At 44.7% G+C, this 26293-nt stretch overlaps 1 protein-coding gene across 3 annotated transcripts in view; it reads right to left on the reverse strand.

Moving 5' to 3' along the window:
• Positions 1 to 26293, reverse strand: part of PACS1 (phosphofurin acidic cluster sorting protein 1) — a 1571500-nt gene that overhangs the window by 402446 nt on the left and 1142761 nt on the right. For all 3 annotated transcript variants that reach the window (XM_069207928.1, XM_069207930.1, XM_069207929.1), the window contains one exon: positions 14183 to 14285. In XM_069207928.1, coding sequence (XP_069064029.1) covers positions 14183 to 14285 — 103 coding nt within the window. The remainder of the gene's footprint in view (positions 1 to 14182; positions 14286 to 26293) is intronic.

The raw sequence follows: 26293 nt of genomic DNA on the forward strand, positions 1-26293 counted from the left end.
GAGACTAGGGTGAGTTGGAGCTGGTCTAGGGCTTCATTAAAGGGTAACTTCGGCTCCAAAGTAGCAACCCCCGGCTGAAGCACCTCTGTCAGAATGTTAGTCCTGACCGGCACCTTAGCAACTCTAGGTCAAAGACCTCAGCCGCTCTACGCACCACCATGGAGTATGATGCTCCCTCCTTCGTAGCCACAGAAGGAGGTGAGAGCATGCCAGAATCTGGAGAACTATCCAGTCCGCTGGCTTCCCCTAGTTTCTCATACCAGTGCAGCTCCTATAACCCATACTCTAAAGGGTCCTCAGACCCCTCCCATTCCTCACCTATGCCTGGCTGATCAAAATAAGCCTCAGGCACGGATCTGGGCTGAGTTCGCGCGGTTGAAATCGGAATCAGCGCCGCGCGACGTTGTTCTGGTTCTAGATCATCTGGAATGAGGATGGGGCTCCCACCCCCAGTCGGTGCCAGCAGTCAGGGGGTGGGGGTGGAGGAGAGGGGGGGGTAAGGGGGGGGGGGGGGGGAGCATCAACGTCTGACCGGGAGGAGGCCGACTGTGTGGAAGTGGCGCTGGTCCGGATCCGATATCGGATCATGGTGTCCCTAAAGGTGCCGAAGCCGCCGGCATTGAACCCGATAAGGCCCCTGCTGTCCCCGCAGGGTCAAACACCCACCCGCAGGAGCAGCCCACTCAGAAAACGAGGCGCTGGCTTTAATTTAAGCAGGGGTCGCTTAGGCTCCCGGATAAGGGGGGAGACGCGAAGTCGGCCCAGGCATCGGCTCTGCTGAACCGTACTCTGAACGTAGTCGGCCGACGTGCAGGGCAAATTCAAAACCCGTCTGGAGTCCTTCTTCTTTTGAATTTGCCCTGCACGTCGGCCGACGACATTCCGCCTCAAGGGGGAAGAAGAGGACTTGGGGCTTCTTGAGTGGTCCCGTGACCTCCTGCTTGAGAAGGGCCATGACCTCTGAAGAGTTGCGCTGACCGAAGTCGACTGCTGGGCCGCCATGAGCTTTAGAGACCCCTCTCTCAAAGCCTTCAGGGCCATGGCCCGGCAGTCAGAGCACGACTTCGAGTCGTGGTCCCTGTTGAGATACCAGAGACATACCTGGTGGGGGTCCGTCAACGACATGGCGTGATGGTAGGAAGCACACGGCTTAAATCCAGTCTTCCTAGATGACATTTCCTCGCAGAGACACGAAAAAATCTTCGACAAAACAGTTGAAAAAGACATACCAAAAAAGGCAAAGGGTAGCTTGATCCCAGACCTGCGCTTAACTGGCATGGAAGGAAAAGAACTGAGGTACGCGCCCCGGGGTGGTGCCTTTATAGGGGACCGTGACGTGTCAGATGGCTCCAAAGACACCTACGATGCCACATGGACCCGGACGACGCATGGGGATCCGAATGACCCCACCTGATGGCGCGGGGAAAGGTATTGCTGAGCAAAAAGCTTCCGGATTCGAAGCTGACCCTTGGAATTCAAAGGTAAAGAATCTGCAGCTAGAAGTCTCTAACAGACATACCCATTTTCAGTGAATCCATTATGTAGTTAGACAGTTCGTGTTGACCAGTGTCCACTGCATACTTTAAGATGTCTTTCCCGCACTTGCAAAGCCCAAGAAATTAAGTCTGGGTTTCGTAGGGGCATCTCTACACATGCAGGGGTGCCCTTACACTTAACACCATGCACCCTGTTTGTGGGTTGGAGGGCCTACTTTAGGGCGACTTACAGGGTCAGAGTGCAGTGACCATAACATTATGACAAACCTTATATCTGGAGTGAAAAGGTGAATGCACCATGTCACACAGGCTGCAATGGCAGGCCTGTAGTCACAGTTTGCATGGGCCCCAAAGAGTGGTACAATATGTACTGCAGCCCATGGGGTACCCCTGGTGTACCAATGCCGTGGGTAACTAAGTACCTTATACTAGGGACTTACATGAGTGCACCAGTGTGCCACTTGTAGGGTGTAAATGTTACCATACAACTAAATTTAGGAGAAGAAATACTGACAAAGGGGTCCTGGTAAGCAGGATTCCCAGTGTATTACTGTCTAAACATACTGACATCACGCAAAAAGTGGGGGCAACTATGCCAGAAAGATGCCGCTTTCCAACAAGATGAATGATGAAAATAGTTGGCACTTAGAGGAGACACAATCCTTCAATATAGTAAGAAAAGTATTCTACAGAAAGTAGAAGTTATGAGGCAAACATCTATTTCCCTTTTGTACAAACGTATATGAACAGCTTCATAGAGAAGAAAAGTTACAACATTAGATAAAAATTTATTTCAGAAAAGGTGATCCCAAATAATAACGCAAAACAACCACTAGACAGTCAAGAATATTAAGTACTCTTAATAACAGAGTGATTAGAATCAACAGGGAGACTACGTCTCTTTGGAGACATATAATAGCATGACATAACCACCTGAAAATGAAATAATAACGTTCAAAGAACATATATAAATCAACAATATTTACACAAAAGTATACAATAGCCAGTCAAACTGTAACAGCTACAAGACCGCATCTAACGAGCTAAATATACAGTGTCTTAAGGCTCATAAGGCGAAAACCTTTTAGTTTTACAAAATATTACATCTAGCAAAAGGAGATAACTTCGCCTATCAACCATAAGTAATGTCATCTATCACGTACACATAAAGCAAGTAACAGGGATAAAAGCAGAACACACAGACTGATGATGTAGGCTACAAACTACCCTCACTGAAAATATCATAAGGAATTTTGGAACAGGCATCTCTCATTTCTGGACTATTCCAATCAATGGTGCATCTTTCCATTGATGAACACATAAATAAAGTATCACACATTTATTTACCCTATAAAAACATGAGACACATCATCATAATCAACATTCTTATCAAAAAATAAATCCTATATACTGAGACTCCCATGGAGATACAGATATCAAAAGTATCATATAAGGGATACTAAACCTTACTTGATATAGTAAATCAGAGAAAACAATCCTACACAGAGGCTATAACTGTGTACCCACAAATTAGGGTTTTGTGGAACACATGTTGAGTAATCCCCGCTCACCAAATATATATTATAAATGCTCTTCACAGCATACAAGGGATACTCCATCTAGAGTAAAGTCCATAACAAAAAGGTATCAACTCAAGCTTTTCGTCAGAGTAAAGAAAACTGTATGATCTGTATATCAGGTATCAATGAACAATCAAACAGAAAGTAACATCTGAAAATCTGTCATCGAAAATGTTACCACTGCTACACCAAGTGTTAAATAATAATAATGAAAGCCATATACTGTGGGATATACTTTAAAAAAAATATGACGCCGCTTAACAAGAGTCCTTCAGAAGAGACCTATAACTTCCCTTATTATCCTAACAGACCAGAAATAGGGGGCATGACAAAACATGTAAAAAACCACCAGGTTATATATATGACCATAAACTCCAGCATTAACCAGAACCATTACACTGGTAGCAAATGAAATCCTTAAATCATTTTTAAATGCACTGGCTGGATACGATGCCCCTGCCCTGGGGTAGCCAGCTACACCAGAGGCACTAGACCTTGAGTGCTTTCCTCACAAGTCAGCTTGAAATAAACCAGAACATTCAAAGAAATGTCTAGTTGGCTTTGCCACCCTGACCAGCTTTAAATTGCCGTAAAGCTGAATCAGCATGTACACCATCAAACGGCATATCTTTCATGCTATTCTGTGCCGCCCCTGAAAACCCAGATTTACGCAGCCATGCATGGCTACGCAGCAAAACTGACTGAGCCTGAAAAATACCTGCTGAATCTGTAGTGTACATGTCACATTTAATGGTGAATTTAGCAGCCTCCCGGACATTTTGTTCCACCTGCACTCCAGGCTTCCTCTAGAAAAGAAGGCAGCAGACAAGCCACTGAGTCCCATAAAGCATGAGAAAATCAGCCTAAAACACCATGTCGTGTTTAACAACCTCAATGTTGAACTTACAGAAGAGAATATATTTCTCCCATAGTGCTCCAGCCACCTAGACTCTATTTGGTGGAACCAAGGGAAGGACACTAGGGTCAGGCAAAGCCATAGCAGCCTCTACCACCAGTACCTTTGTGGTGGGTTGTCGCAAAAGACAAACTGGGTGCCCAGGGGCAGGTCGAGGCATATGGGCTATAGCCCGGTCAACTGGAGCTCCAGTTACTGGTTTTGCTCAAACTCCTAACAAAAGGTCATATAGAGTCTCATAATGTTCCACTCCCATCTCACCATGGTGAAGAATACCCACAAAAGGTTCTGTTGATAATACCACTGAGGGAATCTGCCAATCTAATACTACAGCTGCTCTCCTTAATACCTCAGCAGAAGAGGAACTGACCTCTGTTGCAATACCAGGTGGAGAAAGGAGATCAGAAACTGGAGAAGACTCATATCCACTAGCCTCACCCAGTTCAGTCAGCCAATATTTCTCCAAAGGAGGCTGGACAGCACTGTCCAAAGTGTTTTGCCCCAAATTCTTCCCTTCACCCTCAAAACTGTGTGTTTCCGTGGGAAAAAGAAGTAAAGGGTTGTATAGGGACAGGTGGAGAATTGTCTAAAGTAGACTGCTCCATTGGTGCCACATCCAGCACCATCCGGAGTCACATCAACGTCGGATAGGGTAATGGGTCCGCACCTATTGGCACCATCAACATCATTGGCTGACCTGATGCTAAAGGTGGGAACCCCAAGGGACTGTGCATTGGCGTTGGTCTGAATCCGATAACTGATTCAGAGGGCCCAACTGTCACTGAGGGTGAACCTGCAGGCGAGGATTCAGTCAGGACACCTCTCGCATCTTTGGGTCTAGAAAGCACACCACAGGGAGGTTGAGACCCAAAGTTTTCATGCACAGAACTATAATATTCCCACATTTGGGCTGGTGTCACCCTGGCTCCATGAAATTTAGGGAGGTGTGGGGTGGACTCGTAATCCTCAGCCTAAGGTTGGTAGGCGGCAACGGAAACCAACTTACGTTTTGTATGTTTCTGCTTCGAAGCCTTCTTTGACGTCAACGGAGAAGGCTCACACGAACAGCTCCTTGATAGGTCTCTGGACTTAACAAGGACAGACGATGATGTTTTGTCTTCGATAGTCGCGCCGCCAGATTTTTCATGTGACGCTCTCTCAACACCTTGGGCCAAAGAAAAACAACAGGAACTGCCCTCATCAGAGTGATGGTGTTCTTCAAGGTACCACATGTAAATGGTGTGAGGATCTGTGACCGACATTTGTCTGCCACGAGATCCACAGGGCATGAACCCTGACGACATCGCAAAAAGCACACTGTTTCCTCGACAAACTTTTGAGATAGGCCAACAAACGGTCCACTAACCGCTCCAGATCCAGGTTGCAAGCGTGGAAATGAAGGAACTAACATTTGCGTGTCAGCTAGGTGGTTATATGGTCTCCGTCTATGTGACATCCAGTGGACGACGTCGATACGGAGTTGAACGATGCCCTTTTCCAACACCCAGACGTGCTATTGGAAAAAATTCCAGATTCAGTCTCGCACTTGGAGAGGATTTCTAAAGTAACGAATCAGCGGATAGATGTGTCTATCAGATGTGCTATTTGCAACCACACGCACTGATAGAACACACATGCCCAAAGCGTGCACTGCACAACATTTCACCCTTCATGCATTGTACTTTCCGCAAGCACACCTACACCCAACACATGCTTTCACTGCACACGCACTGCATGGCACTATATCTCTCATGTAATCTATTCCATTCCGGTACACATCTACCCAGTACACACACTCACCATGCATGCAATGAACAGCACTGATCTATGCCTGTACTGTACCTTTCCCAGGCACACATACACCCAGTGCAGAGTCACCACATGTGCGCTGTGCAGCACTCTGCTTCTAACTGAGGTAGACCAAAGACAAGTTAAGCACACTGGAGTGGAGCTTTAAAAAGAGGAGTGAGCCTGTAGGCTTCACTTCAGTTAAACAGGTTAAAAAGGACCTGTTCACTACTAGTGATCACTGCACAGTAAGCTGCCACCACTATACTACTACTGCTTGTACTGAGGTGAAGTACTCACAAAGTGATGGATGGAATGCTTTAATTCATCTCAGATACTTGTGATTACTCGGGGCTACATCCCAGTCCATCATTTTTTCCACACAATGCCAACGCAGTTCAGATCCAGCCAATATGCAAATCAGTCTTGAGCCAGCTCCAGTGGGAACAGTCCAGTACAAACAGCCAGGCCAAGTCCTCCTTGAACCAGAACACAAGCAACCCACTGGTTGTGCCCTGGTAATGGGCACACCAGCCTGGTATAGCTTGGTTCCAGTGACACAGTGTGCAGGGGACCCAGAATTAATTCAAGCTTTCACGCTTCTGTTGATAAACTAAATAGCAATAGGAAAAAGTAACCTCAGATACCTTAAACATGCCTATATCAAGGTAGAATTCGGTAATGGAATAATCTCCCGTGACTTACCCATTTAAAAGGAATGATTACAAGTAGAAACAATGTAGACAAAAGTGCAATTGTGTGCCACAACATTTTCTAAACTATGCCTCAAAATCCTGAGGGTCTGAAAAAATTAGACAATGATACAGAAAAGATGACTGAATGCAATAATACCAAATTTGGCAGAAAGCTAGATCTTCACTCAGAAAGCTTGCTTTTTGTGATTTGGTGTAAATCCTTTCAGCCGTTTTTCTGAAGTTCAAGTTAAAAACCAATGCAATATCTAGTGCCGTGAAAGTACCAGTGGGAAAATTAAGTGCTCCGATTGGTCAGGTACGACGCAACTCCTAAAGGCCATGTACAGCGAGGAGTTAACTGCTTGAGGGTGCATGGCCTGCAGCCAAACTCACGCTGCACATGGCCAAAGGGGGGTTAGTCGCAGATGTTTCATAATAAAGAACAAGTTACTTACCTCAGGTAACGCATTATCTGGTAGAGACTATATTTAGCTGCAGATTCCTTACCTTTGAATTTCCCAGGTGTCAGACTAGATCCGGAAACTTTTGCTTGAGCAGTACCACTCCGAGCGGCGCCGAGTGGCTTCATTCGGTTCCTCGCGGTCACCTCTAGAGGCGCAACCCAGGCGCGTGGACGTCAGTTACTTTTTTCACAACTTTCCACGCTGTGGATGCTGGCGCGCTACATAATACTGTAAAAATAAGTATACCGTACAGTCCCGCCGGAGGATCCCCAATTGGTTTGCAGAGGCAAAAGTAGATAGTACTAACGCAGGGGCCCAGGGGTGACGGATGCAGGGTTGTCCTTTGGCGTCTGGGTTCTGTGCCTGGGAGCACTCACTGTTGAGGGGTCCTAGGGTCTGAGGCTGCATGCTTCGTGATGGAGTCCAGGCAGAGTGAAACCACAGTGGGCTTGAGCTCAGGAGAGCTGGGGGGATGTTGTTGACCCCAGAGGTCCACTTCTGCTTGGTCCACAGGCGACATTCCAGTGGTTGTTATAGGTGTTGGGTTTCTCTCACCACAGAGGCTGCAGGAGAGTGGATCTGCATGTAGAGGCTGCTGGCGACTTTCAGGAGTCCAGAAGGGGTGAAACCACAATGGTGAGTTAGGGAACCTTTCTGGCACCAGTTGTCCACTTGAGGATTGCCGGTGCAGTGGTGACTTCAGGTGTCAGGCCTTTGCGGTTCCCAGGGCTGCAGAGTTGTTTCAGTAGAGGATGTTGGGGAGCAATTCCACTGCTCACGGGTGTCTTGAGTCTTTTTTGAAAGCAGGTAGTCCTCCTAGGTTTTTGGAAGCTCAGCTGGAGTGGGAGCAGGTTTTTAGCGCAGAGTCTGACGAGGGGTGCAGACAGACCGGAGGGGTTGGTACCAGGTCAGCTGCTTCGTATCTCCTCTTCTACGGGTGCAAGTCTTATTAGTCCTTGGTCTTCTTAGGTCATCAAGATCAGAGTTTTTGGATTCAGAGGATCCACCTAAATACTCAATTTGGGGGCGTTACATGTCCTGCCAGGAAGCAGCCAATGGGTTGCCCACTTTTAGGGGACTACACCCTCTCTATGACCACTTCCGCTAGGAAGAGGGCATAACCCTGATGCCGGCGCCAGTCCTATCTACTTTTGCCTGTGAAATACCAATTAATGATTCACTGGACTCTCTGCAAAGTGTACTTCATTTTAGTGCACTATGTAGAGAGCCAGTTTCCTACATTGGGGGAACAGAGGTGGGCTCTACGACTTTGAATTTGCTGATACCACTTATTCAATAAGTGACTACACAAATAAATCCAAAAATTGCCTTCAGATAAATTGTATTTTTGAATTGGGTATTTTTCCAAATTCTTAAAAGTAACTGTTAGAGTCCTGGTTAGATCCCTGTAGTTTAACAGTCTTAATAAAAAAAAAAGACATAAAAACTTACTTTAATTAAGACTGTGAAAAACGTTTTTTTTCTTCTCTACCTCAAAAAGGTCCCATCTTTAGAACAAAAATGAGTACTACAGAGGGTGTGGATGAAGAGTTTGACATTACCCCTTACGTCCAGCTTTCTTATAAGCAGTTAAGAACCCTCTGTAAATGGTACAAAATTAAAAACAGGCTAAAACCCTACCTCTTGAAAGCTCCAGAAACTTTTAGCAGAGTATGTAGAGGCCCATCCTACTGATGGAACGGCTGACCCTGCAGATCAGGCCAACTCAGGTGAGGAGAAGGAACTAGACCCTCTACCACTGGAAAGAGTGGAACCTGTACCTCAGTGTCTAGGTCACCCACCTCTATAGTGAGGATGGCTCACGTTCCTCAAGGTCCAGAGAAAGGCTCCCTGAATAGGATTTGTTTTTGGAGAGACTAGCACGAAGAACTGCCACGGAAGACAGGATCCTGGCAATAGAGAAGGAAAGAAAAGAGATGGGTTTAGCATCCATGAATGATGGTAGCAATTTCTATTACTAGGAACAGAGCAGAGAACTTAGGCCCTAAAATCCCCAAAGGCATTGTCCCCAAATATGAGGAAGGTGATGATATCATTGAATAGTTCACAGCCTAGGAGAGGGGCTCTCTCCTTTGAGAAATGTTCTGAGGAAAGGGCAAGGATAGACCCCTGACACTGAATGAGGCAGATGTTAGGTCCTATGACCTTGTGAGGGACACCCTGATTAAGGGCTTTGGACTTACCATTGAAGAATATATGATCAGGTTCAGGGAGACCCACAAAACCCTGTGTCAGTCCTGGGTTGATTTTGGGAACTTTTCAGTGCAAACACTAGGTGACTGGTTAAAGGGAAGTCAGGTGGAAGATTATGATGGGCTTTATAATTTGATTATGAAGGAACACCTATTGAGTAACTGTACTTCCAAGAAGTTGCATCAATACCTAGTGGACGCATGACCAGTCTCTCCCCAACAGCTGTGGAGGAAGGCTGATCACTGGGTTAGAACTAGGGTGTCCAAGACAAGACGTGGAGGGGTGATCACAAGAAAGAGTCAGGGAAGCCCCACCCCCGAAGAGAAAAGGTGGACAACCCTAAAAATAAAGAAATGGAGTCTTCTGTAGGCCCCCAAAAATCTCTTTAGGAGGACAAGTCTCAAGACGCCTCACAAAACAAGTGGGTACCAGGTTAAAAACTGGGATGCCACTAACACATGGTGCTTTGACTGTAAACAGACAGGGCAGTGAACAAAGGACACAGCCTGTCCTAAAAATAAACCCACTATTAAACCCCAGGTATTGCCAGTAAAGCCAAAGGGGATGATTCCTCAGATTAGGAGGTCCTCTCAGCCCTTAACTGAAAAGTGGGGCATACAGGTGAGTTGGAGATTTCAGAGGGGAGTAAACACTTCCACTACCTACTGGTAAATGGAATCCCAGCCACAGCCCTGAGAGATACATGTGTCAGTCACAATGTTGTGCATTACAGGCTGGTACTCTCAATCCAGTATATCCCAGATGAGACATCCAGGGTAAGGGTTATTCCTGGGGAGGTCATTATCAGGCCTGTGGCGTTAGTGCCCCTAGAAATAGATGGGTCCATTAGCTGGAGAAAGGTGGTAGTCAGTATTCCCCCTTGATTGTCTCCTTAAAAATGACCTCCCAGAGGTTGGTCTGAGCCCAAAGGAGGAACTGGTCCTGTGCCACTCATCTTACAAGGATTTTGGAGGTGCTGCCCCTGCAGTGAGTGCAAGTAGGCCCCAGAAGAAAAGGAAAGAAGTGTAGCAAGGGTGGACAACTTTTAGCAAACGTTACACTAAGCCTAGGAAATTCTGCTCCAGTAGGGGAGAACTCTCAAGTTGGCGTTGGTGAAGCCAGCCTGACCCATAAGAAGTCCTGGCTAGTCAGGCACCTGTTAAGCTTGAGTTGGTGGCCCCTCAGCTAACAGAATAGAGAGTAGAAGAAGGGTGTTTGCTAGAGTATGTAGTAAACCGCTCCCCAAAACACCAAAACAGCAGACAGGTACCCTGAACCCAAAGGAAGCTGTAATCTAACCCCTTCACCTGTAAGTGAGGAGCTAAAGATGTGGTTCTGGGCATTGAGAGCTGTCAGTGGCCTCTGCTGGGTGTTAGCCTCTATGGCTGCACTGTCCTTGGCATGGTGGTCTGACCCTACGGCAGCTAGAAAGTTAGGCCCCCTGACCCTGTTGGTCATGGTGTGGTTACTCCATTTGTGGGTGACCTATTTGGGTAATCTGGGGGTTGCCCTGGCTAAGATAGGGTTAGCAGAGGTGGCCACCTCTCATCTCAAAGAAAAGGAGCAAGCCATCAAAGAACATTCTAAATGGGGCCCTCACACTACAGAAGTGGGTCAGCTTCCCAAAGGAAATGACCTGGACAGTAGGATGTGAGGTTCAATAGGTCCAGCGACCATGCAGCCTGCTCCATTACTCTTTCTCACCAGACAGATTAGGAAGACTCCACCAGGTTTGGGTGAGTCTCCTGGCCTGTTGGCTGGGGGAGGAGGGGGCTTGTGTAGGGAACTGCGCTCTAGTAGCAGTACTTCCTCACTTTTTGCCTGTTTTTTAGATGTAAAGTTAACTATAGTGCATTGGGTTCCTGCTAACCAGGTGCCCCCCCCAACACACACACACACACACACCTTTTGCCTGATATGGATGCCAATTTGACTGAGTGTGTGCTGGGATCCTGCTGACCAGGCTGACCAGGCCCCAGCACCAGTGTTCTTTCCCAAAAACTGTACCATAGTTTCCGCAATTGCCACAGCCCTGGCACACAGTTTAGTCCCTGGTAAAAGGTACCCAAGGGCTGCAGCAAGTATTAAGCCACCCTGGTGGACCCCTCACCAAACACATGCACACTGCCTTTGCAGCTTATGTGTACTGGTGGGGAGAAAATGTCAAAGCCGTCATGGCACACCTCTCAGGGTGCCATGCCCACAAACCACTTCCTGTAGCATAAGTAAGTCACCCCTCTAGCAGGCTTACAGCCCTAAAGCAGGGTGCACCATACCACTGGTGAGGGCATATATGCATGAGCAGTATGCCCCTGCAGTGTCTAGGTCCATTCTTAGGCATTGTAAGTGCAGTGTAGCCATATTGAGTATATGGGTTGGGAGTCTGTCATTACGAACTCAACAGCTCCATAATGGCTTCACTGAATATTGGGAAGTTTGGTGTCAAACTTCTCAGCCCAATAAACCCACACTGATGACAGTGTTGGATTAATTAACAAATGCACCCAGAGGGCATCTTGGAGATGCCAACTGTATTTTAGCAAAACCGCTAGTACAGGACTGACCAGTCCGTGCCAGCCTGCCACTTCCAGAAGAATTTCTGACCACATGGGGTGGGAGACTTTGTGCTCTCTGTGGCCAGAAACAAAGCCTGCACTGGGTGGAGGTGCTTCACACCTCCCCCCTACAGGAACTGTAATACCTGTCGGTGAGCCTCAAAGGCTCAGGCCTCTTGTTACAGTGCCCCAAGGAACTCCAGCTAGTGGAGTTGCTGCCACCCCCCCCCCCTCAGAGAAAGCCCCACTTTTGGCGGCAAGTCCGGTGGGAAAATTCAGGTGTGACCACCTCAGCTGGAACCACCCTCCTTGAATGTCAGTGCAATCTTGTGGAAGATTCAAATACTTGAATGTGAAAGAAGGAATGCAGAAGGTCAACTGCACACATTCAGTCTCTGACGGTAATGAGTATATAACCTGTGGAGGACTGATGTTCAGAATTTCATTTTTTTGATCCATTGACTGACATGAAGACAAGGGGGGGGGGGGGGGGGGGGGGTCTGAATCTGCACTTGAATTCATTCTTTCAAACCAGAAAGTAACGGGGGAAAAAACCTTTCCTTTTTGGTTAGGTGAGAACCTACTCAACAAGCTTGTTCAGGAACAGACTGTTTACCTCTTGCTATAAATGGAGTGAACTGACATTTTCCGAGCCACGGTCGGTTGAGGGGCATTGAACTTGACAGTTGCCACTTGCACAATATTTAGCACCCATCTGTCTTTTGCCACTCCTGCAGTTGTTTTCAATTGCTTCCCTATACTGAAATGGTACACTGAGGAGGAGGAGGAGGTCAGGGTATTCACTGTTTCCTAGCCAGAGAATTCCCTACAGCCACAGAGGTTTGAAGGTCTCATTATCCTGTCGTTTGGCCACTTTATGGTTTTGCTATCTCTGCTAGTGTTATTGCTGTGGCCAGTGAAGTGTTTGAACTGTTCACTGTTTCTCCTACTTTTCCAATAAATATCAGTTTGTTCACATGGGCACCTTCTGGTTCAAAAAAATCGCTATCACCTGTGGAGTCCTGTGATCTTCATCCTCTTATATGGAGCCGCTTGGTGCTCTGCTCTCACAAAACAGCATCAAGATTTAACAATAGGCCAATGCTATACAAATACTGGAAAATCAAATCTGCTTCAGGTAGCTAATGCCTCAAACACTGCCTGGATATCATCCAGACCTGGATGTCCCGTGTCTACCCAAAGCTCGCCCCAAACAAGAAGGAATTTCTGTTATGTGCCTCGAATAACAGTACAAACCTGGCTCAATTACATGAACCTTGATAGTTTTGAACCTCAACTTACAGTGAATGCCAAATCACTTGGTTTCACCGTGGACATCAAACTCAACCTCAAGTAACACACTGCCAAAAAAAACTATGATGGCTTTGTGCCAGTTCCCTCTTCAATTTAGGAACTGCTGTTCAGGACATTGTACTCTTGCATCTGGATGGTGGTAACATCCTGCTCCATGGCCTTTCACAATACACACTGGCAACCCTTAAAGGCATCATAAACATCACAACATGTCTAATCCAGGACCTGAAGAAATATGATATCACCTCCTTCCTGAAGAAACTCCTTTGGATCCTCTTGCTAGCCCACCCGCATCTTCAAAACTAGCAGCATCATTTACAAAGTTATCACTACCAGCACCACCCCTTACCTTGCAGACAAGCTCACCACCTCTGGTAGTTGTCTGCGCACCCACAGATAAGACCCCACAAGACTGCAGACTAAGAAGAGTAAAAAAGATATACAAAACAGCAGTCATTTTCCATCCATGCACCCAGTATCTTGAACAACATCCCCATATCCATCAGGACCACCTAACCAATTTTTCAATTTAGAAAAGGGTTGACGAATCACCTCTTTATTGAACACTACAACACAATACGGTAAGCACCCATAACTAATCCACCTCTCCTATCACTTGTTGAATTTATACGCTTAGGCTAGGTTTGCACTACAGAAACAAAATATACATACATACACGATGGTTATAACAACAATGGGTCTTGAATTAGTGCTTTCCAAACGTGCAGACAGTTGTAGTGAAGGTAATGGACTGTTATTCTCCCTCTGTTAATTGGGTTCAGTGAATGTGTAAGAAATAGAGCAGCCAAGGAGAGCTAATATACATGATTACCCTAAAAGCTTTTCATTTATCAAGAGTGTATGTACTTGCAACCAATAACGAATTCAGAATGAATTAGCTTTTAATGTATAATATGGAGGCATGCTCTTACCAAGCTGTAACCATAGAGCAGATGATTGCCACAAACTATGTACCTGACATTTATATGGATACGTCAGAATGGCTCTACTAGTTTAGCATTTATCTAGCTATGACTGTACCTAAAATATGCCTGTTAATGCACTTGAAGATCAGATTAACACCAGCCAGCTCTGAAATGTTATTTGGTAAATGTACACCCTAACCACAAGTGATTGACCAGTGGACTGCATCTACTTACAATTTATGCTTGCAAGTCAGCATGGCCTCAGCTATAGGCAGTTGGTGTGTGAAGCAGGCGCCATTTATGTACTGCATGATTCGACCAGTCACATCAAAGGGTTCTGGAAAACAATAGTAAAATTGTTGGAAAAAATTTGAATAGCACACATTGCACTACCTGGAGGCATGGATCATTTAAAGTATTTAATTATTCAATATTTGTATGTAGCACACTGGCACCCAGAGGCATTTAGGCCCTTCTCATCAAACACAGAATCAATAGATTTAACAGTTTGACAAGGTAACATTGAGAACAAATGCAAACAATTGATTCATCACTAAAAAGGAGGCGAAAACAATGAGTGAAGAGTAGGATTACAGTAGGCATAGGATAAAAAGTGAGGGATGCACTCTGACGTTTCTCAATAGATAGTTCCCTTCTGAGCAAGGCAGGACTGGGAAACCAATAGCATCCCTAGCAAAAACAAACTCTTTCGTTCCAACCATCCATTCTCTCACTCTCCTCTCAGTCTTCTTCTTTTCTCTCTATCTTCACCCTTCATCCACTCCTTTCTCTCTTTTGAAGCTCTCTAGTGCTTGCAGCAAATAAGCTTGGCACTGTGTGGGAGAGGCACCAGGAGCAACCCTGGGCTTTCGAAATTGCAGCCCATCAGGGAAATTCCTGGTAGAATAATAGGCCTGTTGAGCCCCGTTCCTGAGGCTGCCAATCAAGAAAAGGATCAATTATGGGAAGAAAAGTGATTTGAACTTAGGAACTTCAATCCTTAGAGTATTACGACTGTGAACGTTTTTTAGGCCTTTTAATGGATTGCCTTGTAGGCCAGACAGCAGAGCTTGGAGCTTATCCTGTCTTTCACTGGTAGCCTAGAGTAAATCCATTGGTAACAGAAATAGCAAGCACAACCTAAACCAGGACCAGAAGCTGCTCTGTCCCATCCTGCTTTGTTGGGCTATCCAACATGTTTATCTTGGGAGGACACACATGTAGAGAACATAAGAAAAACACATTCAGACAGTGTGTTTGGTAGTTGGGGAGATTGTGGGATGCATATGAACAGAGAATACCCATGATGGGGAACTAAGATTATAGTTAACATGTCCTTCTCCTTCCAGGGATTCTCTCTCTCACATTCATAAGGAGAATGAGTATAACATGTTAGTTCACCTACTTTTTATATTTTTTATGTGGAGTTGTAGAGCATGTTCAGTAATCCATCCCACCTGTGCTCTGGGATTGCCCACCATAGTTGGAAGACTTCACAGATGTGTTGCTTTAGGTAACCCTCTTACTCCTTGCACAGGAAATCCAGGGGGCAGGCAACTGCCATCTAGCCACAGAATCTCCTCATTGCCTCACAGAAACAGGGTGGTGACATGGAAAGTCCTGGGGCTATCTGCCAGGCAGGCCTATCGCCAAGGCTGTTTACCCAATTGGTATCTAGAGGATCCAGTAGGCAAAAGACAGAATATAGCTGAGAGGTAATGTATGTGGCTGTGGCCTCACAAAAGCATGTTTTATAGTGAGTGAGCTTTTTTTTTTTTTATAACAATACATCCAGTCTGCCATCTAAACAAATTTTCTTATTTTATATCAGGGATAAACCAATGTATAAGGTACCATTTACTGAGGAGGTTGCAGACATGGTAGCTATAGTAGTACAACAATCTACCACCTCAATTAAGTGCGGTGGACAACGTTTAAATGTCTTGCCGCTTATGCGTGACTATGTTAATAAATCAGCTGGAGCAACCCATCACCACCAAACTGGTTTCTAATAGACAACAGTTGGAGTTGGCGACATTGTTGATGTGAAACCTGAAATCACTTTCCACTGGAAGACTAGAGGAAGCAAGGTCAACAGAGCTACAAAAGGCAAGTATTTGTCAAAGCAGGCAGCCCAGTGTCTCTGAAGCGGACGTCCACCACAGAGAGAAGTGAGAATTATTCCCTAATTTAAAATAGTAACCTTACTCTCTATTTTCAAGATGAGTCAAAGAGCTAGATTCTACAACCCACATGATTTTCAGTTTTCAGACTGGGGTTAGGGGATTCACAAAGAACTCCCACCAATTCTTCAATAAGGATCCGATGTTCAAAAACCCACATTTCAGACTCCGCACCATGGGTTGCTTTGCACTGTATGTTCCTCCTAACCAGGAGGTTTCTGAGACATATCTGTGGAGCAGCGTTCTGTATGGTCTGTAGTTGTCGAAGTGAGCTGCGATCCGTGCGTTGCTGTAGTCCAATTGGTTGGAGATGAGGGCCTGGGTGATGGTGAGTCTGGAGCTTGGGGTAGCCATTTGAATCATTTACAAAGCATGCGGAGGATGAAGAAGCAGGAGGAGGAGATGGACTTTACCTGAGTTGTTATGGTTAGCTTTTTGTGCAGGATAATATTCCTAGAGTGGTCAGTGGGAGTAGGAGTCGGTCCGAGTTCTGAGGGCCACTAGGATGAGTCCCATGGGGAGCGTTTGTTTCTGGAAATCAGTACCTCTCTCTTGTACACGTTGTCCTTCATTCAGTTGTCGATGTCTGTCATGCAGTTGTGGAAGTAGGTCTTGGGGGTGTCTTCAGAGAGGGAGAGGATGAGCATAGGAAATTATGTTGAGCCCATGGGTTTTGGCGATGCTGGCCAGAGGCGTTATACAAGTGTTGAAGAGGGTGGGGCTGAGTGAGGGCAACTGAGTGAGTGTCCTTGGGGTACTCCACAGATGATTACCTTGGGTTGGAAGCTGAAGGGTGGGGGAAGGCTGACATTTTGGGTTCTTGTGGTGAGGAAAGAGGTGATCCATCTGAGGGTAGTTCCTTGGATTCCTATGTTGTGCTGCCAAGAGGCCTAAGAGGATCAGAGCCGCAGTCTCTCCTCGGTCGTGTAGGGCTCAGATGTCACTAGTAGCTGCGATGAGGGCTGTCTCTGTGCTGTGGTTGCTGCGGAATCTGAATATGGAGGAGCCATGTTCCAGATGTGAGGTGAGTTGTTGGTTGAAGGCTTTTTCTATTATTTTGGTTGGGAATGAGAGCAGGGAGATCGGTCTGTAGTTGCTGATTTCGCTGGGGTCTGACGATGGATTCTTTAGTAGGGTGTTGACTTCTGCGTGCTTCCAGTCCTTGGGGAAGGTGGCTGTGGCAACTGAACAATGTGGTGAGTACATGGCTGATTCTGGCTTCGCCTAGGTTGAAGATATAATGAGTGCATGGGTCAGTTGGGGGTTCTTTGAGTGGACAGAAATCATGATAGAGGCGGTGTCCTGTAGGATGAGCTGGCTCCATTCAGTTAGTCAGATGTCTGTGGTGGTAGCAGGGTCGTTGTGTTGCTTGAAGAAGTCAGTGGCCTTGGGCAGAGGTTTGAAGTTTCTGTACATGTTGGTGATTTTGTTGTAGAAGAAGTTTTCAAGGTTGTCGCAGAGTTCCTGTGATGGGGTAATGTTTGTTGCTGCTGAGGGATTGGAGAATTCTTTGATGATGTTGAAGAGTTCTTTGCTGTTATTGGAGGTTGATTAGATGTGTGAGGCTAAGGCCTTTTTCTTTGATTCTCTGAACTGTCTGTGGTAGAGGTTTATGGCTGTCCTGAAGGAGGTCTTGTCAGTCGCGTCTTGCTGGTGCACCATCTCCTTTCAAGTTATTTACAGTGCGGTTTAGATGTTCTGAGGTATTCAGTGTACCACTATTCGACTTGCTGGATCTTCTGTGGGAGTTGTTGCCAATAGGAGCAACGCTGTGGGCGCAGTTGGTTATCCCATTGTTTAAGTTTCTGATGTTCTGGTCTATGTTGTTCGAGGAGATGGGGTGGGTAGTGTTGAGGGCTTTGATCCATGTGTCTTTTGAGGCTTTGCTCCAGCTGCAGTGGGGGCACTGGGCAGACTGGCGGCTGTGGCCTGTGAGCTGGTGATGTTGAAGTGGACAATAGAGTAGTCAGACCAGGTGAGTTCCGTGGTGTGGCTGTACTTGATGTGGTTGCTGGAGGTGAAGACAGGGTCTAGCTTGTGGCCTGAGGTGTGTGTGGGGTCGTGGACATGTTGGGCAAGTTTGATGTTGGTCATGCTGTCTAGCAGATTGATAGTGTTAATATCAGTGAGGTCGTTGAGACAGAAGTTGAGGGTGCTGAGGAAAATGTAGTTGCTGGAGTGTATGGAGAGAAGCCCGATGAAGTTGGCAATGAAGTTGCAAAAGGCTCGACGTGGTCCTGGAGGACGATAGGTAAGGGTGCCCTGGTGGTGGTTTTGCTGTCTGTTTGGAGTCGGAAGTTGAGGTGTTCCATAGCTGGGGAGATGTCATCATTTGTGGTGGTGCACTGTATGGATTCTTTCTGTAGGATGGCGAACCCTCCCACCAGGCTTGCTGATACAGTCATGGTGAGTGATCTTGTATCTTTCAGGTATTGCAGTGGCAATGTCAGGCACGGAAGTGAGGTTCAAGCATGTTTCAGTGAGGAAGAGGACATCGGGAGTCAGGGTGGAGATGAGGTCCCAAAAGTCAGTGGTGTGTTTGCATAGTGAGCGTGTGTCGAGAAGGGTGCATGTGAGTTGGTGTTTTTGTTCCGGTGGTGTAGGGTTGGTGTGTGTGCTGTTTCAGCTGAAGTGGCAGTGGGTGCAGGTGAAATGTCCCACTGTGGAGCATGGGTCGGCGTGGTGGCATTGTTTGTTGCGGCGTCCGGGGTCAAGGGTGTAGAGCTTGGCAATGATGTATCTGCAAAGGGGCGGGAGAGCCAGAGGTTGTGGCACGGAGTGCGGTCCAAGTGCAGGCGGACCCAGACAGGCCCAGATGGGCTTGCCTTTGGCACGCCTTCAGAGTGCCCACTAAGGACGTCGGCAGGGCGGTTGCGCTACAGCCTGCATTAAGTAGGTCCTGGAGTGGGCAGGGCTTCTTTTGATCTGGGAGAACAGTGAATGGGAAAACCAAGGCAGGAAAACCCGGGCAGCGGCAGTGTGGCTAGAACAAGCAGGAACTGGATGCCACAGGCAAGTGGCAGGCTAGGTGTCCAGGTGCCTACTTGCCTAAGAAAGATCCCAGAAGACAAAGGGGACCAAAACAGATATTTAACAACTTGGAAAGACAAAGCAGGGTTGAACCATAGAAGGTATTGGATCAAAAGCAATAACAGCAGAGTTAGGTCATTTGAGAAAATTATACACCTGAGCTTCAGTAACAAGGAAAGAAGAAGAAAAGATGACTAATTGGGAAGTTGTATGATCAAATGCAGTGTTACAAGAGTAAGAAAAGGATGTTTTGTCATTTTTATTACAGTAGAATGAGAAATCAACGAAATTTAGAGCAATATTAAGACAATCTGCAGAATAAGTATTGCTACTAGAAGGAATGAGAAACAATGCTGCAGGTTTCTGAACTGGGAAGAAATAAGCACAAAAAAATCCCTTTGCTCTTTTCACTTTAAAATAATAGTTTATGACATGCAAGTAAAAGTGAAAGGAAACAAGGTCATTTATGTTTACACAACAATCTTTCAAAGTATCACAATGATGATCTAAATAGCACATCATCAAGAGTTAGGAAGGTGTAGCAGGGAGCTTTGAAGATGTAAGCCCGTAAAGAGCTTCTAAAAAGGAGTAAAGTGACTGAGCCACAGTGATATGTGGACAACAGACACAGCGACCCAAGTCCTTAGAGGAAACTGTGCAGTATATAAGGTAAAGAAAATCTCATTCTACTTTAGTTTTAAATATTTTTTGTATTGCTTTTCGAAAATACAATTCAATTTGCCCATAGCTACCAAAAACTTAATAAAACTTTTCCTCCAACTTTAAATCCACTGCATTTTCCTCCTGCTTTTGGATAATACTTAACAGTCTCACTAATGAAGTTATCAAACTATCTTGCTCCTCCACCAAAGACCCTAGTGCTGTTGACCCTTTCCCATCACATTCTCTCAGGTCCACTCCCAAGGATTTATTGTATTCTTGACTGTGCTCCCCACCTGAGGACACTCTGACTCATGCTTATATATTTGATGTTCTAAAGAATGCTCTGTCTTTCCTGGTAGTGTTGCAGAGCTCTATCGTGCAGTTGTCGAGAATATTCAGCACGTGCAATCTTGTGGGACTATGTAGTTCCCTAAATCCTTTACCAATTTAGGCCAGCAATATTTTCTACTGTTTACTAAATTCCTAACACTCCTCTTGTGCCGTTCCAATCAACTTTTCCACTCCAGGGGCAATCATATGCTTTCTAGACAAACTGTGCCCATTGGAGGCATTGAGGAACTTCATTTTGCAAAGATAACGTGTTGTTGCCACAAGCTTGTGAAAGGAAAGGTTCTAGCTCTGCATAGTATGTATCCTTGCTGAAGTCATAAACACAGAAAAGTCCCATACATCTGTGGGGATCCTGGAACCATTTCTCTTCAAATTTCGAAAAAAAATATTATTAGGAGGTAATACCTCAATCCCCACTGTATAGAGTTACCTCCAGTAAGGAATGACAGGCCTGCATTTTTTACTGAAATGTTCTGTATTATAAAAAGGTAACTAAACATGCAAAAAGACCACATTGCAGCACCTGGCAATAAGGCCCCACAACTTGAATTAGACGCACTTCCATTGAGTACTACACTGGAAGAAAATGAACTGTACAAGGAGCTTGTTAGGTCAAGCGTTCACTAAGTGCAAGAAAAAACACAGTACTACTTTAAGGAGCCCATGGCTTCCCTTGCCAGCATACATTGTACTGGCAGTTTGCCTCACAGCCTCAGTTCCTTTTGAATAGTGGTAAAATGTGTAGAAAGTGAAAAATAAAGAGTAAATGTACTGACAACTGGGGAGGAGTGAGGGTAGTTTATGACTTCAGCAAGTACAGAACTAGGGATACAAGTGAGTAACTTTTCCTTCTGCACGACAGGATCCTCACTGCTAGTCAAACAGAGAAAAGAACAGCAAGCATATCCCTAACTCGCAGATGTCAATACAAGGCCATGTAAAAAAATAAAACAAATTTTAATTGCAGAAAATAAGCATGAGGCAAATGAGAAATACTCTAATTATTATTATTATATATATATATATATATATATATATATTTTTTTTTTAGAGTTGCCTGGTCTAGCAAAAAATCTGCTCAAGTCTTCAACTAAACAGCAATATTTAGAAAAAGTGTGAACCGATTTCCATGTGGCTGCATTATACATTTCTGTAATTTGGACATCTTTAATCCAGGCGACAGATGTAGCCGTACTGTGTGTAGAATTGTCACTAGGTTTACCTGGAAGTTTATTAGCTAATTGACAGCAACAGGTAATGCAGGAAACTATCCACCTAGTTATAGTTTGTTTTAATGAAGCCATGCCCGTTCTCAAGGTTCCATAGTTTATGAACAACTGATTAGTTTTGTGGATTTCTTTTGTTCTTTCCAAATAAATCTTAAGAACTCTCCGCACATCTAAAGAATGCAGTTCTTTCGCAGCGAAGAAGGATTATTGAATAATACTGAGAGTGAGATTGTTTGTTTAATGTGGAAATCTGAGATGACTGAAAAACACTGTATTCTTGAAAAAAATAGTAAAAGGTTCTACAGAAGATAGAGCTTGCAGCTCACTATCTCTTCTCAGTGAAGTAATAGCTACTAGAAAAGCTTCTTTTCACGTGAGATGCTGTATTGAGGCCTTATGTGTAGGCTCAAAAGGAGGAGCCATTAATTTAGATACCACTAAGTTTAGTTCCCAAGGAAGAGCAGGCTAGGAGGAGAAGTCTTTTTCAGTCCCTTTAGGAAGTCTTTAACCACTGGTGAAGTGAATAAAGATCTTTGATTTGGTCCTTTCCTATATCCTATTATGACATCTAAATACACTTTTATAGAGTTGAATTGTAATTTGAACATGACAAATGATACAAATATGGCAAGATAACATCTTCTTGGCATGTAAGTGGATCATTGTGGTTTTGAAGGCACAGATGACAGATCTTTTCCATTTAAAAGAATAGGATGCCCTTGTGCTTGGTCGTTTTGCTTCTTTAAGAATAGTCACAAAGTCTAGAGGAAGTTTTAGGTGTCCCTATCAGATGATTTCAAGAGCCATGCACCCAAATTCAAGGACTGTACATTGAGATGAAAAATGTTCCCTTACACAGAAATCTCTTGTGGGCCAAACGGAGAGGTGAAGTAGCTCTGGATTCCACCACTGTCTGGGTCATTCTGGTGCTATTAGCATCATTAAAGCATCTGATGTCTTGAGTCTAGGTGTACAGTTGGAATTAAAGGAATTGGGGGAAAGGCGTAGAGAAAGCTTTTTGACCAATTTATCAAAAGGGCACTCCCACACTCACAATGTGAAATTTGGGCATTTTGCATTTTCTTCTGTGGCGAATAAGTCTATGTTGGGTAAACGGCAGTCTTAGAAAATGCTTGGTAAAACTGTATTGTCTAGTTCCAATTTGTGGTTGTCTATAAAGTATCTGCTTAAAAGATCTGCTCTGCAACTTTGGGTGTTTGGTTGGTGGATTGCTTGGATCGAAAAGTTCCTTGTCGGTAACCAAGGCCATGTTGTCTGAGCCTGTATGGCTAGAATCCTTAATCTGGTACCTCCTTGCTTATTTGTGTAGTGCATTGTCGTGGTATTGTCTGACTAAGTATCCTGTTTGTCATCGAGACGGTGCAAAGGCTTTCATGGCTAGTCTGACCGCTTTCATTTCTACAACGTTTATGTGGTACAAATGCTTTTTGTGACCACTGTCCTCGTATTGTGAGACCTTGTAAATGTGTTTCACACCCTGTCTGTGAATATTGTTTGTTTTGGAAAATCCTCAAAGAAAGGGATTCTTTTCAGTAAACTGTCTCTCTTGCACCACCACATCAGAGATTGTGTGGCTTGTGTTGTAAGAAACAGTTTGTCTTCTCAATCATCCTTCCATTGATACCATTGGTCCTTAAGGGACTACTGTATGGTTCTCTTCCTGAGACGTGCATTTGGAGCTAGGTAAATACAAGATGCCATGGTGTCAAGTACAGATGAGATCTGTTGAGCTTTTGGACAAGGCATTTGAAGCAGTAGCTGACATTTCTGAAAAACGGTGGACAATCACTCCTCCAAAGGATACACTTTTCATTTGGTAGTGTCTAGGGTGGTTCCTAGGTGATCTAGAAGTTGGCGATGTGAAGAGGTTGTGCTTGAATGGCAATAGTGTGCCTTTACCTGTTAATCTTCTAGATAAGGGTACATGTAGATCTTACTTCTTAGGAGGTGAGTTGCTACTGCTGCCATGCATTTTGAGAATGTCCTGCGAGTGCACTTTAGACCGAATTGGAAGACAGTATATGTGTATGAGATTTCCCTACAAAAAAACGTAGGAAAGGTATGCAGAAATGTGTCTTGGAGATCTACAGAACACATCCAATGTCCTTTCATAGACTGTGGGTAGATTTGATGCTGGTCTAACCTCCTGAATTTTTGTCTTTTGACAAATTTGTTTGCGTGTCTTAGGTTGAGTATAGGCCTGAATTCCAGTTGTTTGCTATTCTTGGGTACCAAAAGGTATCTTGAATAGATACCTTTTCCTCTTTGAGGAAACTGAACCAGTTCTATTGCTAATTTTCGGAGAAAGGATTGTCCCTCCTTTTTCAATAGTGACAGTTGACGTTTTGGTGCTGGTTTTGGGGGTATTGCATTGACGTATTGACGTTTTGGTTTTGGGTTTTGGGAGGTTGTCTGAACTGGATGGATTATCTGTTTTCAGTAATTTGTAGGACCCATTTGTCTGTGGTTATCAACTTGCACTCTGATAAATGACAAGAGACACTCCCTCCTACCGGAGTAGGATACAGAAAAGAGTGTGACTCTCACTGTTTGGAAAAACATCTGGTCTTGGAGGAGAATTGATGGTTGTTGATGCTGTTGTCCTCTGACTTGGTTATTCCTAGATTGTAATTGTTGCTTTTGGTATTGCTGTTGGCGACCTTGAGACTGGGAATGGAAAAACCATTGAGAGGATAGAACCCTCTGTCTAGATTTTAATCTTTAGTCCCTCCAATAATACTGGGCATGGAAACATCTTTTCCTCCCTCCAAGTACACTGCTTTTGGGGTTTGTGCTTATTTTTTCAATTTCTTCATCAGTGTGTGGACCAAAAAGAGAACTGCAGCAGTAACAAGGAGGGTCATAATTTTTGATTGAGCGTCTGAAGTCAGTCTGAGCGATATCCCATTACAGAACTGAGTAACAGCCAAATCTGCCTCATCTATGGCTGCAGTGATGGAATGCTTTGAAACAGTCTGACCTTCTTGTATGATTTCCATGAAATCATGTGCCTTATCTTTTGGCAGATCACCTGCAAACACAGCCAAGGATTCTCGAGAGGCTCTGTCATATCGAACCACTAGGGTAGATGCACTGGAGTTTTTAAAATTAACAGCTGAAGACATAATTTTCCTCCCCATTGTATCCAATCTTTTCCTTTCCTTTTCAGAAGGCTTTAAAGTCCCTGGAGCTGAAAAAAATTCTGTCTCGCAATCAAACCATGACTGTATGAGGCTTAGTGTCTTGCCTCAGATAGGATCTTGTTATGAGACCATGTATTTTTTTTTTATAAAGTTGAGGGGTTGCTGCCTTAATGTAGAAAGGAGAAAGGAATTTTTCTTCCGTATCTTCCGTTAAACCTGGTACCAAGGGTAAGGTGAGTATTGGTGAGGGTCTTGGTTGCAGCCTCTCCATTATGATATGAAACTGAGGCCTGTAGCATCTGTTATTGTATACTCAGTTTGTTGGCTCTTCTAACTACAACATTTTGGAAGATCAAGATGTAATCTACAGGAGACATTTTTAGAGATGATGATGCCGGAGAAGTGGGAGTGTAGGTCAGAAGAATAACTCCTAGTCTGTGATGGAGACTGAGAAGGCATTCTTCTTTTGCGTCTTTATGGCGTTGAATGTCTTGGTGTAGAGTATTGTGACTGTCCTTCAGTACTTGGAAACACTGTTGGTGTAGGTATTGGTTCCAATGTCAACAGAAAAGGTATTGTACTTTGAGGTGAAACTGGTCTTGGAGGAAAATCAAGAGGAGGAAGGTGTTCCTGAACAGGATCATCCTGAGGAATTATCAAGGTTGGTCTAGTCACCCTATCATCACCTGGCTGAAAGGAGACAAAGAGAAAAAATTGAAACTGATATTCTCGAATGCGAACGGTGATGTGTCAGTGTCAAAAGTTCGGCCTTAGACAATCTCACCATCGACAGCTGTGGAGTCGAAACAGGAAGCAATGTCGAAGGTAAACTTAGTGTTACCGAAGGTGCCGTCGTTGACGTTAGCAGTGCTGTTGCCGTGCTCCTCGACAGTAATTGGTGCTGACGCCTGCCTCATTATCAACCATTGTTCTCTAGAGTGGTGCATGTGACCAGAGTGATGATAATGGTGTTTTTTTTATGTATTCTCTCACTGTATCTCCCTATATGGGTGTCTTTGGAGTTAGAGATTCTTGTTTCAGAAGAAGGAGCCCCTTCTCTGTTTTTCTCCTCTTCCTCCTGGCATAGGTTTTCCAGTTTGCCTCTCAAGCGGATGCCCTCCCAATCTTTTAGGGCTTGCTTAGGCATTTTTTTACAAAATTCACACTCTTTAACAGAGTGAGAGGCCGGGAGGCAGACAACACACACCAAATGTGGGTCCGATGATGCCCTATTTTGGCCACATGCAGGGCACTTCATAAAAGGAGAAGGCAATCTGAGAAAAAATTCACACTTGATAAAAACAAATGGTGAAAAATGTAGTTTAGCTTCAAAGATGTCAAATGAAGCCAGTAAAATTTACTTTTGCGTGAAAAGTTAAAGAATAAACTAGGTGAAGTAACCCAGAGAGTGTTCAGAGATTGCCTCATCATGAGCCGATAAAAAGAATTGAGGCTCTAAGTCAACCTGCTAGTACAGTGCATGCTGGGAAGAGAGTTGATGGCTCCTGAAAGTAACAGTATATTATTTCTTACACTCACTGAACTCTTGACCTGACAGGCTTATTCTTTTAACTTCATTTTCCTCCTCTGTAAGTGTTCAACGTAAGTGCTTCTAATTCAACTCATGGTTACCCTGTTGGCAGGTGCTGTAATGTGGTCTTTTTAAATTGTTTAGACACCTTTTATACCACAGCAAATTTCAGTCAAAAACCAGGCCTATCATTC

This window comes from Pleurodeles waltl, chromosome 9 (genome assembly GCF_031143425.1).
Source record: "Pleurodeles waltl isolate 20211129_DDA chromosome 9, aPleWal1.hap1.20221129, whole genome shotgun sequence".
NCBI classification, from domain to species: Eukaryota; Metazoa; Chordata; class Amphibia; order Caudata; family Salamandridae; genus Pleurodeles; species Pleurodeles waltl.